Source organism: Anabas testudineus, chromosome 21 (assembly GCF_900324465.2).
Source record: "Anabas testudineus chromosome 21, fAnaTes1.2, whole genome shotgun sequence".
Lineage (NCBI taxonomy): Eukaryota > Metazoa > Chordata > Actinopteri > Anabantiformes > Anabantidae > Anabas > Anabas testudineus.
In genome coordinates this window covers 23,783,540-23,797,689 of record NC_046629.1, presented here as the reverse complement: position 1 = coordinate 23,797,689, position 14,150 = coordinate 23,783,540, and the positions used below count along the sequence as shown (strand labels likewise).

Sequence of the window (14,150 nt, the reverse complement as noted above, 5' to 3'; positions counted from 1 at the left end):
GGGAGACGATACTCACCACAGTGGAATATGCCAAGAACATCACCACAATGACCACGAGGAAGCTGGATATGTCACTCCAGGCTCGCTGCAGTGTGGACGTGATCATGTACATGTTGGGGTTTAATCTGAGCAGGTGCCACAGTTTGACACTGCACAGCAGAACCAGGAAGGCGATCAGATACTGAAGCTGTGAGTCAGTTTTGGCTGTGCCGTAAAAACTGGCAAATCTGAACACAAAGTAAAGATGTGAGCTATCGACAGTGGTGGAAGAATTACCCACATCCTGTGCTCAAGTAATAGTAGCAATGGGTCAAGTATTATCAGCCCAATGTTTGTAAAGTAATAGAAACACATGAAAAAAGATGCAACTTGTTATTAATTGTTATTATTATATTGTTAATGCATTCATGTATCACGTTTTAACAACTTAATTTTCACTTTAGTAGTTTAGCTCAGTCACTAATTTATGGGTCAGGGCTCTCCACACAGTCACAAGATAAATCGAGTGCTTGTGAGATGGATAGTGCGTAGGTAGTGTACCTTTGAAGGATGTTTTTGTGAAAAATTGGGTAATGAAACAAGAAGGCATCACATGCCAAAAAGGTTGTGTTATCAACACAACCTGATGCAAGAATGAACCTTATGAACATACCTGTATTTATCTTGGTTGCAATAATTAAATGTGTGGAATTCACCAGCTATCTCACTCTCCTTACTTAGGTATCACCGAAACTTCATATGAAATTAATATTCTGCTCATCATATGATCATTATAATTTATCACTTTATATTTATAGCAGTCTGTTGCTGCCTCAGACTCTTCACTCAGGGTTCCATCCATTATCATCCTCTGTTACGGCCGACAGTGTAGCTTCCCCTACTGTAGGTTATGATATAATATTACAGTGATTGTTGTCTCCTTGATCGCCTCACATATTAGTCATGCAGCGTTCTCCTTTAGAAAGATATTTTTTTATCACTTTATCCACCCTGAGCTATTCCCTATTAATATCTTTACGGGACAGCACTAGTCTGATACAGTCACATTGTCTAATTGTTCTGGCATATCTAATGAGGCCAACTGGCTCTGTTAAAATTGTTATGTTAGCTGCTTTCTGACAGCAGTGTGAGAATTTTTGACATTTGTGTGAATAACATTTTGCCACAAACTAAGCAGGCCGGCAGTGTTATACAGATATTTCAGGGGCGATCATTACACTAATGACCATATGTCACAAGTGTGAATTTTCTCACTATCAGGTGGTGTTTATGTTTAAATGTTAAAAATATTTAAGTAAAAAGCACAATAATTACCTCTGAAATGTAGTGTACACAGGAACAACAACAAAAAAAGAAAATACTGTAAAATAAAAGTACCCTAAAAGTGTACCACAGTACTATCCTGGCTTTCAAAAGTAAAACTATCAAACAAATCTGACAAGCATCAGAAAAAAGAACAAATCCCTACAGCCAAGAGCACAGCTTCTATCTCACGGTGTTAACTTGACACTTGTTTTTACCGGCTACATAATTAGTATAAGCTTTAATTCAACATGTGAGTCTCACTGGTTTTTGTGGTTTTGGTAGAAGGTCATATCTCGGTTTCCAAGCAGGATCATCTTGATAAAGACTCCCACAGCGCTCCAGCTCAATAAGATGATCGCCAGCTCCAGGAGGTGCCACTTGTTCCTGAAGTAAGCCCACCTCTGTTGCTTCATTAATTTGCACTTCCACGTAAAAGAAAGGACAGTAAATTATCAGATTAAACATCAACAACAGGTTTTTATTTTAGTTTTAGAGCAGCTTTACTTTAAAAGCTTGCAATAGAAATCCACGTTTTGTATTCAAGCATGTGCATTTTAAAGACATAGTTATTGACACTAGAGATTTTCACCTCATCTTATAACATAGCATTTGTGTAAGGTGATTATTTTTTGTATCATGTTACTGACTTATTTGTGGTCAAATCAGAGATTAGAGAACATTAACAAAACATCAGTAGAAAAATGGAAAAATAAATATGTTTAACTTGTTTATGTCACTTTCCACTTTTTTTCCAGAAATCCTTTGTTACATTTTCTCAAGCGCTGCATTAAAAGAAAACCACATGTTTTAGTCTGTGTCACTGAAACCAAAATATCCATAAAACAAGATTTGTGAGTCCCTGCATCACAGTAATGGTCTCAAGGGCTGCAAGGAAAGGAAACACAATGGGAGCTTACTGTTTCAAAAATTACAGTTAATGGTAAACATGAACCAAAATGGGCCTGAAGGAAAAAAGCATAATTGATATGACTCAGTGCTTCACTAAAACAACAAATCACAGAGAAGATTAATGTTGTCAGACCCCACGATAACCCAATATAATCTGTCTTTAGATGTGTCTTTTAGTGTCTTTCCTTGTGAAATAGTTTAAGAGTAACCAGAGTAAGCCACTAATGTGCTGTTTAATTGGGCAAAAGATTGTAAGAAACAGGACATGTGGAGTTGAACAGAGTCTGACAAATTAGCAAACCACATTTAACCACATTTGAGCCTTTATAACATTTTAACACAGCAACTTAATCACATTTGTCACCATAAGAGAATCTCTCTACTGTGAATAATCTAGTTTTTAGACTGATTCCTGTCGTTCACAACAATGGCATGTTCTGGGGGAAAATTGGCTTAGAAATAAAAAAATATATCCATCTATAAGAAGCTCCTTTGAAATCAGGACTGATGGGGTTCAGGTGAGCAGACTAATGAGCCCTCCCTGCATATTCTGAGGTCAGGCCGAGTTTGTGAAACATCCACCAGTCTCATTAAACGTCTGAATTTAAACACAGCATATACATGGATAAGAAAGAACCAAGCTATTAATAGGACTAGGAGCACAGTCTGTAGCAATCGTGTAAGTATTTACCTGCAGGAACATGTAGTACAGGGTGAAAAGCAGGTATATGATCTGAGCAGCCACAACGAACAAGTGAAGGCCGTCACCTGACTGGTAGAGGCTCACGCTGTGCAGCTCACTGTTAAACTGAAATGCTCCTGTAGAAACAAGACATTTTATTAGAGCGCTGATATTCATGAGTGTCACATGTCTAGCATATTTTATTATTGTTATTTCTCTAAATGCATCTTTTCAAACAGCCCAGACTGATCTCTGTCCTCTACCAGCTGTTTTATAAGTCATTATCCATGTCACCCACGCCGACTGACTGGAGATGTGACTTCCCCGTTGCCCCAGTGGGGAAACTGTCTAGTGACTAATGCAAATTCTCCACTTGACCTTGAGTCATAGCTGCAGCTAGAGACGTGAGACAGTGGTCTGTGAACTAGAGACTGACTGAGTCATATAATGAGATAATAATGTTTCCATCTATCTTCTGCCCATATTTCACTCACTACCTGCCTGTTCATTCTTCCACAGTTTAATAAGATATATTAAATGTATTTAAAAAAGCTTTTATATTACATTACACGTTATTTTTACGGGGTGCCTACAGGTACCAGATCCAGTGCAGGACTGTGATTTAAACTCTGACCACATAAGTTACGTTAACACAAGCTCTGCAACAGTTCTTCACTTATTTGATTTGACTTTTTAGTGTGATGTATCATTTCTGCTTTTAAAGGCAATAATATAAAAATATCAAATACAGTAAAAAGCATTAGTGGAGAGAATCACTTTCAAACTAACTCCTTCCAAAGCTACTTTTTTTCTTGTTTTACTCAGAACCTGCCCTGTAAACACATGCAGACCAATGAAGGTCTGGTACATTCTCTGGAAAACTGTCTTCAACAAAGGTGTAATTGGATTTCAGAGGAACCACTTAACCTTACCAATGGCTGGGGTCTCCAACAAAAGTGTGACGATGCAGAAGAGGTTCACATTAGCGTTAAACACAGTAAACTCCACAAAGATCGCTCTTGTGTATGCGTCCAACCATTGGTTGCTGAATAGATACTCGAGGGTGCTGTGAATGAAGGATGCAATGAATACACAGTTTCTAACAGTCCTGTCTCTATTTGAAGACTACAGCTGTACACACACACCTTATGTTAGACAGTAAATACGGTTCTTGTATTGATGCACTCCATTTTGCTAATGTACACACCTGCTGGCATTTTGCAAATCTGGGCCGAGCTCTGTTACAAAGCCACCTCCCCTGTAGAGAGCTAGTGTTCCCCAGATATGGTAAGCCCTGAGCTGAGCTTGCGTCTGGTACTTCCAGGGGCTAGAGGTGGTCGTAGACATATTATTCTCTAATGAATGATTCCAGCCAGGGTTGTAGGAGCCCATATCCTCGACCTCCCATGAATACAGAGCGTTACAGTCTGGCACAAACTGCTGCATGGGCCCTGCAGTCTGACAGGAGTTCTGCCGCACTCTCAACTGACGAAGACGGGCATTACCCACTAGCTTGGAGTTTCCATCTGTGATAAATCCTTGAACACAGCAAGACTTTGTTCAGTTTTTCTCAGACAGCTAAATGAAAGTCATTTTCCATGTATGGTCACAGTAGGTCACATATTTAAACACTTCGGACAAACTCATTGGCTCACAAGAGTCAAAATATAGTAACACAGTAAACCAGTAACAAAAGTTTGACCTATGATTTAAACTGTTACTGATTAGTAAATTATAGCTAAATTACCCTAATTACTAAATAACTGTCCAGTAATTGCCTCACAATTCAAATGAAATAAGTGTAGTGAGCTTAAGTATAAAACTAGTAACTTTTAATATAATTATCAGATAATGTACCTAAAATTGTAATTAAATTACAATTATGTAATATATAAAAAGTTTGAATTTTTAATGCAATTATCTTGAAATCTACATTTAACAGTTGTCGGCCACAAGTTTACATTCACTTGTCAGTGATATGGATGTTGCGACAATGCTTTTTTTTATTTTTTATTATTTTATTATTGGGCAGAATGATTGTACAACATACAAGCAGTAGCTTAGCTTGATGAAGATACTATGCAGTATGTTTAAAGAATGTGGTTATCCATTCCTTTAGTGATCTAGGTAATTGTTAGTATGGCACCTGTTGAATGCTCGTTCTGGAGTTACCCCCACTAAAAGCGTAAAAGACTGTGTCAAACTGACAAGATACACTTAAAATGAAATGAGATGCTAAAAGCATTCTGCTCTGCTTTGCTGGACAACACCCAAGGCTTTAAATAGCTTTTGCACCAACAAATGTTTGGCACATGGAGTTTGGCCTTAAAGAAAAAAACAAAAAAAGGAAAGTACAAAATCAGTTATCAATCAATCAAAGTTAGTTTGAAACAAGGTTGGGTAAATCCACGTTTGTTTATGCTCCACGGAATAAAGTCATTTTTAAACTTTTATGAGAAATTAACAAATGGGGACAAATATCTTTTGGCAAAATGGTCTGCAGACCACTATTATTTGTATTTGTCCAACATCTCCTTTTTCCTCAAAACCCAGAGGTAACACTGTATTCTTCAAACTAAATTTACAAGCTATACATTGTTACCTGGATACACTCCAAAGAGGTTACTGAGCAAAGATTTGTTAGCCCAAGCAAACACGTCCCCAATGCTCATGCAGGATGAGAGCTGCCCAGTGAAGCTGTTGAGGATGTGCTGATTTAGGTAAAAAGCACTGGGATCTCTCTTGGCGTATGCTGCCAGCAGCAACATGCACATAGACAACAAGTAGACTGAAACACACACCAAAAGGTTATAATTAGTTATTACATACATTCATTTTTAAGAAAGAAAAAACACATATATGAGTAATTATATAATTTAATTAGTATATCTAGCAAAGACAAGTGATTTGCATCACTATTAGCACTTCATCATAGATTAAGGAAATGTCATATGTTATTAATCCCTAATCTGTGTATTCAATGATGAAATGAGGAAAAGTACTGATAGTAAGTACAAAGAAGGCTGAGTGGACATTCAGCTGCTGATGTGTGAAAACGGGAGGTAACCCATCTAAGTGACAGTGGAACATGGAAAGGGGCCTTTTTACTCATCTCCATCTTTAAAAGGGATCTGGTTAGTAACTGATTTATTTAACTGAGTCTGATAAATAAAAACAGTGTTTCTACTTACTCAAAATCTCCCTGAAGAGGGCATAGGCTTTCTGCTCCATTATCTTGTTCTTTTTCATCTTCTCAATGTCTGCAACAGGAGGTGGCTCATAAAGATTCCTATTCTGTTTCACTGCTTGTTGTTTATTATTGTGTCCTGTGGGTGAAGAGATTTATTTTTAAACCAGAATACTTTTTAAATCCAAATTCAAGACCAAGAATTTTTTTTTTTTGTTTGTTTTTTTTACCTAGATGTGTATAATTTCTTACAGGGGCCACATTCTCAAAATCGTTCTCGTCAACTTTCTTTATTACAAGAGCAAAGAAGACAGCGAGACACAACACCTGTGGTACGAGAAATGAACACAAGCGAACACAGATGTTGATTAGAAAATGACACATGCTTCTAGAAAAACGAAAAAGGGAAGGCACATTCTTCTCACCTTCAAGGGCTGAATAATGAGGACACTCTGGAAAAATGAGACAATCATGGACACCAACCAGCTAATGGAACGAGGCTTCCCAAATTTCAACCCATAAAGCATTGTGAAAAATCCTGCTACAAAACTGGTAGCAATCACTAGCAGCCAGCCGACAAAAATAAACCACCAGGGTAACCCTCCATGACAGCATTGCTTCTTCTTCTGATTGCCATCGCTGCCATCTGCAGGACTCAACCTGTGTATGAAAGGAGTGAAAGAATATCACTTAACTGACAACAACTTGCAATGAGAGACAATTGCTGCATTTCACTTTACATTGAAAGTAAAAGTAAACACATTTTTAGTTAACAGGCTACACATGCAAATCCACCACTGTGGCCTTTTCAGTGAGTAAGTTGTACTTCGTCTGGGTGCTTTCATTCAGGTTGACGATGTTTGAAGTGAAGAGCCGATCTTCAAGGGCGCCCTTCATGCGCTGGACTTGCTGCAAAGCCTGATTGTATCCGTGTGGGGTGGGGAAGCCGGAGGGTCCCAGCAGGCTTAGCTGCTTATGAATGTGACACAGCTGCCTGTACAGGTACTGGGTTTTGTTGCTCTTCTTCTGAATGCCACCCACTGTTGACTCAGCTTGTACATTATCACTGCTCTCTGGAAATGGCAATAGATTAGTTTTTCACTTATCGTGCTGTGTGTAGCCTTTTAGTAAATGCAGTTCTTAAACATTGATTTGCTATTTTACAGTGTCCAAAAATTGCTTATCCATCCCCATGTTGAAACTTAATTACTTGGTTTTTCATTATAGATGTGTTAAAATCCAGCTTGATCTTCCATCTGGTATCCCCCAACAGGGAATAGGGAGTTTATTCTATGCAGGGTCTTTTATTTGCTGCATTATTACCCAAAGAAGAATAACAGGCTCCTGGGACTCGTTATGCGTCACTCTATATCTGAACTGAAAAACACTCACTTTAAACTGAAAAACATGCATCTATTCTATGCATGCTCCATGACTTATTACTAATTTGGAATAATCATGTACTGTTCCATCTGGAGCTCTCCAACAGTTAAGTTGCAAGGTGCTAATACACTTGATTATTATTCTGACTTGATTATAAAGTCTTCCGAGCGGCTACGTGCTACTGCTCTGGGAGGTGAAATTTGTGCACCTCTGAATTTCAGTATGAGTAAAATTATGACTTTTTAAGCAACAATAACAGTTCCTGTGAGGCTTTGACGCACATTAAACTCATTGGAAGTGTTGCTTGTGAATTAAATCTTCTAGAGGAGGAGAACGAACGAAGGAGAACAGGACTTCAGCTATATCATATTACATCTTCCTTACCCATAATGCAGTAATACTGTAATTAGTAGAGAGAGAACCACTATCCACACTAGAACCATACCTGGTATCTGAGGCTGAATCCCATTCGAGAAGCTCTTTGTCTTTTTCTGGGTGTTCTCACCAACTTTATTATTCTGTCTGATAAAGTTCTCCACCACAGAAAGGACATCACTGATGTCAACTTGCTGTCCAGGCCCTAACTGGCATGGGATGTTGCTTTTCACATTCTTAGAAAGTGAATGGGCAATTCTTGTAATATCCTGTGAGAGGGAACATAGAGAGAGAGAGAGGTGTTTTTTCTACATGACATCACAGTATAAAATATATTAAATTTATTAATGTGGTTTTTGATTATTCACGCATTCTTTGCTATTTGTAACATGTTTACCAGTCTGTAATATGTGGCGTCTACAGACATTTTAAATAGTTGCCAAGCTCATGAAAGTGTGAAGCACCTACATTGATAATACTGTCTAAAGTGACGCTGGCACTCATGTTGGTGGTGGCAGTCTGTGAAGAAGGAGCTTCAGCTTTCCCTGTTTTGCGCTTGCAACAAGACATCTCCCGAGGACAGGTTTGTCTGAAGATAGTAACAATGAGGAAATTCACTGGAAACATGATCAGCGAACTCTGAACTCCAACCATGAACTGTTGCCAGGTGAACTCAAATTGACCTGTGAACACAAAAAGCGAGCCATAGGTATAATACTATGTCTGAGTATTTTGTCTGAATTATGACACACTGGCCTCTTTCTTAAGGTAAACTGAACTGTCATGAAAATGTACCCAAGTCCATGACCTGCTCCGACGGGTCTTTTGGGATGCCATAAAACATGACACTGGTCAGCATTGTGCAGAGCAGCAAGGAGAAACAGCAGGAAACTCTCTGTACACAGGTGAAAGTGCTGCTCGGAGGTCGATTGATCACAGAGTACCAGAGGTGTCCATCACTGAAATCCTTTGTTGCTTTCATAAAGAACAAGTTGCTGGAAAGTGAAAGCAACCAGACAGACAGAAACATTTAAAACCTACAAGAACAACTTAGTAATGAATGAGCATCACATTTTAAACTTGTTAGTCTTTGTATTGCTGAATAACCATCGCATAGATCCGTTTGACACAAGAATGCCGAGAGAAGGAACCAGAAATCCTCAGTAAATCACCACCTCAGTGTGTAGACTAGAGGTAACTTACAGTTTTTACAATTTGCTTTGTATCTTAAATTCACAGGATTCAAAGAAATGATGCCTGGAGCATATATTCAAAACAAACAAACAAACATTAAGTCTGCTTAATTCAATGATTGCAGCTGGTCTGTGATTTAACTATTTAACTAGTTAAATGTTGTTTAATTAGGTACAATTAAAAAATGGTAAAAAAAAATAGTATTCTACGTCTAGTCTGAGTCATTCTGTTGATTTGAATCTTTTCATCATTTTTTTCCCTTGACAATATATTTAATACATAACTAAAATAAGGCTGGGCTGAAAATGTATTTCACGACTGTCTGGGTTATGGTTGCCTATTTTAAGCATTCCTGCAACTAACCCTAGAAATATTCCTTTCAATTTACTTCTTATTTCTTCTACTGCCATGAATGAAAATGCACAAACATTGGCAGATTTTTCAAACGCTGCAAGTCTCCTACAGAGCCTACTTTCTGCCCATTGCTTTGTCATATTTCAAAAGTCGAGCTTGCAGTAAACTTGCCATTATTTGAACTAAAATCCAAACCAGCTATTGCAATTACATTGCAATTGAGCCATACTCAAACCATTCAAATGCAAAATCCCATTTTGTGCCTCAGTGCTTTTATCTTACCTGAACCTTTTTAAATCCATCTCTGTTGAGACAGGAAAAACCTTATCGAGGGAACAAGCACCCATGTCTATAGCCAGCCAGGAGTTGCATAGAAAATGCCATTTCTGATTTGTCTGTAAATCCTGCACCACGACATTGCCTACAAACCTAAGGAAAAGCAGCAGTGTAAATGTAAGCATCAGCAACTTTTGAATTACATATACTGTACTTAAAATGGCCTTTCTGCACTATATATCTAAAGATTATGTTCTAGTAGAAGAGTGAAAAGCAACACAAAGACATTACACCAAAATGACAAAATAGGTAACTAAACAGAGCTCAAAGAGGGCAAAAATATTCAGCAGCGTCTGTAGGAATACTAAAATAACAGTAGATGACCATCTTCTTCTTTGGAGCACTAATGTCAGGATAATTGTCAGTCAAGAAATACTATTCTCGCATTAGTGTCAGCGTTTACAGTGGTCTACAGTAGATCAGAACAGGATTGCAAGAAATATCATGACTCAAGAAAAGAACATTTTCAGGATATTCTTCAGTCTTTTGGTTGACTGTGACATGTCTGTATTTGCTTACCAGGCAGGATGTCTCCCTGAGTTATTGTGCCACAGCCTGATGGCTTGCAGCTCTCCCAGAGAGAAGGGTGTAGTTAGGAGGAACACGTCCACTGCACCTCGCTCAAACAAACGTTTCTTTTGATCCGTCAAGTGGTGTGGCTCACTGTTTCCTTCTGTGCCCAGCAGGGTTATTATTACCTAACAGTTCAGAAAAAAACAATTCCAACAGTGAAACTAAACTACTAACTTTACCTCCATGTACAATGCATCCAGAAAGTATTGACAGTGCTTAACTTTTTCCACATTTTGTTATGTCTGAATGTTTTCTAATGTCTATACCCTTTCCCAGATCTGTGCCTGGGTATAATTCGGTGTCTGAGGTCTACAGATTATTCCTTGGACTTCATTGTTTGGTTTGTGTTCTGACATGCACTGTTAACTGTGGGACTTTATATAGACAAGTGTAAACTCTTCTAAATCATCAGTGAAAACAGGATGCACTAGAGCTCAATTTTGAGTGTCATGGAAAATACTTCTGGCAAAAAAGTAAAAAAGTATGTGAAGTATGTGATCTTCACATGTGCTCTTTGGAAAACTTCAGCCGTGCAGCAATGTTCTTTTTAGTAAGCAGCATCTTCCTTTGTGCTGTCCTGCCATAAACCTGCTGGTTTGTGCATGCCAACATCATTTTATCGCAGAGTTCCTCCAACCTCATCTTTATGTGGGACATACGTTTAGACTATTCAATTAATGGTAGTGTACTTTTCATCAGAGAAAATTAATTCTCTCAGCCCATAATTGGTCTCAGTGGGATAGGCCATGTAACCTAGGAACAGTTTGAAGGGTAATGGATCCTTTGAAGGTATCATCTTTAAAAGATATATCAATATAATCCAAAGCAAAATTCCTAAAAAGTTGGTGCAGCCAAAAAAGCAAGACAGAACTAGAATAAACAACATCGCTGCTTCAGAGCAGATTAAAGACAAGATTAATTAAGAAAAGTCATAATTGAAGAAAATGCAACAACATTACTACAGTAGTGTTCAAGCAAACAGTATGAACTTTTACATATCTGAACGACTAATGTTGTACTATATCCCACCGAAATACTGTTTGTACAGAATTTGAAATAAAACTCTCCATATCAACACAGTCAACAAAAACTATATGAAAATCTTTTTTTAACCATGTTTTAGAAGTTAGAGATAAAACATTTTACTGGACCTTTAACAACAGCACATCATCAGCAGAGGGAACGTCTATGATTGTCGTGCTGTAGTTCCCGAGGTCCAAAATGGAGATGTTCACCTGCTCTCCAACAGGCTTGGGCAAGAGAATCTGTACAAATATAGGGTCATAATTTATCCATAAATGTAAAACAATTCTTAACAACTTTGGTATTTTAGCAATGTAATAAAACACTTGGGCATTACGTGCATATTTATTACAGTGCAAATTATTCAGGTAGTAAGTGGGTAACAGCATAAACAGAATAGAAAATGCCATGTTACATGTTCATATTTCAGTCAGTTCACAACTATTCTGAGAAGTTGGTAAAAAATAAAAACAAATAACACTTGCTAACTTATTTTATTACACATTCTTGACTTGACAACAGCGTTTGTGCAACAGAAACTCACTTCCACTAGCTGCACAAACTTGCTGAAGTGAGTTTCAATTTCTGAAACTCTGCTCCTGTGGACAGGACTTCATCTAATATCAATTATCTTACTTACTTAATTAAGTTTTTTTTGTTAGAAGTGCAATGTCCATAAAGACAGACTGTGAAGGAGACACCACATTGTGCAAACACCGTAGGAAAACTGTTATACTTACTTTATTTTATAGATATAAAGCTTTTATTTGCAAGCACATTATCGTTTTAAACTATCACATTAAAATATACTAAGATAATATTTCAGTTACCTCAGGCTTCTGATGTTAAGTAGACTAACACTGCACAACTGAGCCATCTCTCTTTTTTCAATGGCACTAGAACATTTAATACAAACATTTTTTTTTTTCCAACAACAATCAGCAATATGCAGCATGATGCTTGACGGACAGGCCACAACAGCAAGCTCAGTTCATTAAGATGGCAATCAGTAAATGTAATTATTAACACCCTATCAAAACGACTCAGTGGAAAGCAGAGAGGTTGCTTTCTATTACCTGGTGGTGTATTTCATAGAAAAGCAGAAACACGTCCTGGTAAAGTGCAAAGACTGAGAATGTGAACCCAGAGCCTCTGCCTTGCTAATAAAGCATTTGAAGCTGGTGTTCATACAGCATTGATATGTTATATGTACAGTATTTCCAACAATATTGCCAAGAAAAAAGGCCATGTTGTGTGCATAATGCACTCCAAAGTTCAGCCGAGCCACAGGACATGTAAGTAACCTAATCAGAACTCAACAGTAACATAACCGTTTTTTAGTTGGTTCAATGTAATTAAGCTTTTAGCTTTTTGATGCCAATCATGTTGCTTACAATTGTCTGATCTGGCTCTAAATCATATGCAGATTTTACTCATAGTATTTTAGGTTTTAGTCCCTGTATTAGTCTGAAATCCTACTGAATTATTCCTAGAGGCTAAAATAATGTACGGGTTTGGTAACTCAGCCTTTTAGTTGCAGCCAGGTGTAAAGCATTATTCGGTGTTCATTCCAGTATTCTATGTACTTTATTCTATTCTGGTAAATTAAAATATAAAATGAAAGTTTTTTTTTATGCTCACAGCATTCAGTACACATGCTCTCATGGGATATTGAGTGGGATGAGTAAGAATTTCCTCTCATGTATTAAAGGTGGGTGTATTATTGACTGATGACACGCGTTGCTGACAGCGCCAACGCCTCCAGTCCTCTTTAAACTCAGTGCAAGTCTCATGGTGGTGGGAACACTCAGTTCATTTATTATAGATTGGAGAGTCCTGACCAGCGATCTTAAGAAAAAGAATGACTGATTTTGTTCTGGTTGTGATTCAATGCCAGCACATGATGCTAGTGATGGGACGTCACAAGTACATCTTGTGATACGTCTTTTTCCAGACTCATTAAAGAGTATGGCGTACGCAGTTGCTGCCTTGATATGAGGAACAAATTAAATTAAGTTGAGTAGTATGAAAATGGAGCTGTGTGAAATGTTTCCAGTTTGCTGTCTCCTTCACTGTTAATTAGCACCGCATAAATCAAACTGTAAGAACCTAGTAATCATAACCACTTTCATATTGGTGAGACCCCTTCTGTATCGCAGTCCATTGCGTTTAATCACACTATGTGACTCCACTCCAATTAGAGATGGCACACTGAACACACAGTACAGACTGGCTGATGCATCAATGCTACTCAAACACAATAATAATAATAACAATAATACATATTATCATATATACAGTACTTTTCTAAACACGTGTTACAATGTGCTTCAAATAAGAAACTTATAACACATTTAGGACAGCAATTCAAGGTTGAGCAGGCACTAGGTAACAGTGGAGAGGAAGGATATCTGGAAAGGTTCGCCTGTAGAGGCATGTTTTCAGGAGAGATTTAAAAGGTGTTGCTGAGTCAGCTGATATTATTTTAAGTTGTTCAGTGTTCGGGGGCTCTAACTGAACAGCTCAATAGTCAAGGCGTGTGGAAGTAAATGCATGTAAAATTGTTTTTGTATCATGAAATTATAGAGTTCAACATATTTTGAAGATATTTCTGAGGTGATAAAAACATGTCTGAAAAAGCTTTTTGATATGATGCTCAAAGTTTAATTTACTATCAAACCAAACGCCAAGACTTGGCTACATGTTGTGGATGATAACAACTATTTTTGTTTTGTTATAATTCAACTGCAATACATCCTCATATTTGTTTAACTCATTTATACACTTATGTAAGGAACTCAACCTTCCATGGTCAGAGGCCTTAAAGCA

General features: G+C 37.7%; 1 protein-coding gene across 1 annotated transcript in view; it reads right to left on the bottom strand.

Annotated features, from left to right (window-relative positions):
• The window catches only part of LOC113172856 (polycystic kidney disease protein 1-like 2), a 36,884-nt gene that overhangs the window by 4,512 nt on the left and 18,222 nt on the right, over positions 1 to 14,150 (bottom strand). The window contains 18 exon segments of the mRNA XM_026375885.1: positions 17 to 227; positions 1,567 to 1,727; positions 2,906 to 3,033; positions 3,829 to 3,962; positions 4,104 to 4,434; positions 5,499 to 5,684; positions 6,088 to 6,222; positions 6,314 to 6,410; positions 6,509 to 6,743; positions 6,910 to 7,156; positions 7,912 to 8,110; positions 8,310 to 8,524; positions 8,637 to 8,836; positions 9,672 to 9,818; positions 10,245 to 10,423; positions 10,565 to 10,607; positions 10,988 to 11,094; positions 11,450 to 11,563. Of these exon segments, the coding sequence (XP_026231670.1) occupies positions 17 to 227; positions 1,567 to 1,727; positions 2,906 to 3,033; positions 3,829 to 3,962; positions 4,104 to 4,434; positions 5,499 to 5,684; positions 6,088 to 6,222; positions 6,314 to 6,410; positions 6,509 to 6,743; positions 6,910 to 7,156; positions 7,912 to 8,110; positions 8,310 to 8,524; positions 8,637 to 8,836; positions 9,672 to 9,818; positions 10,245 to 10,423; positions 10,565 to 10,607; positions 10,988 to 11,094; positions 11,450 to 11,563 (3,069 nt within the window).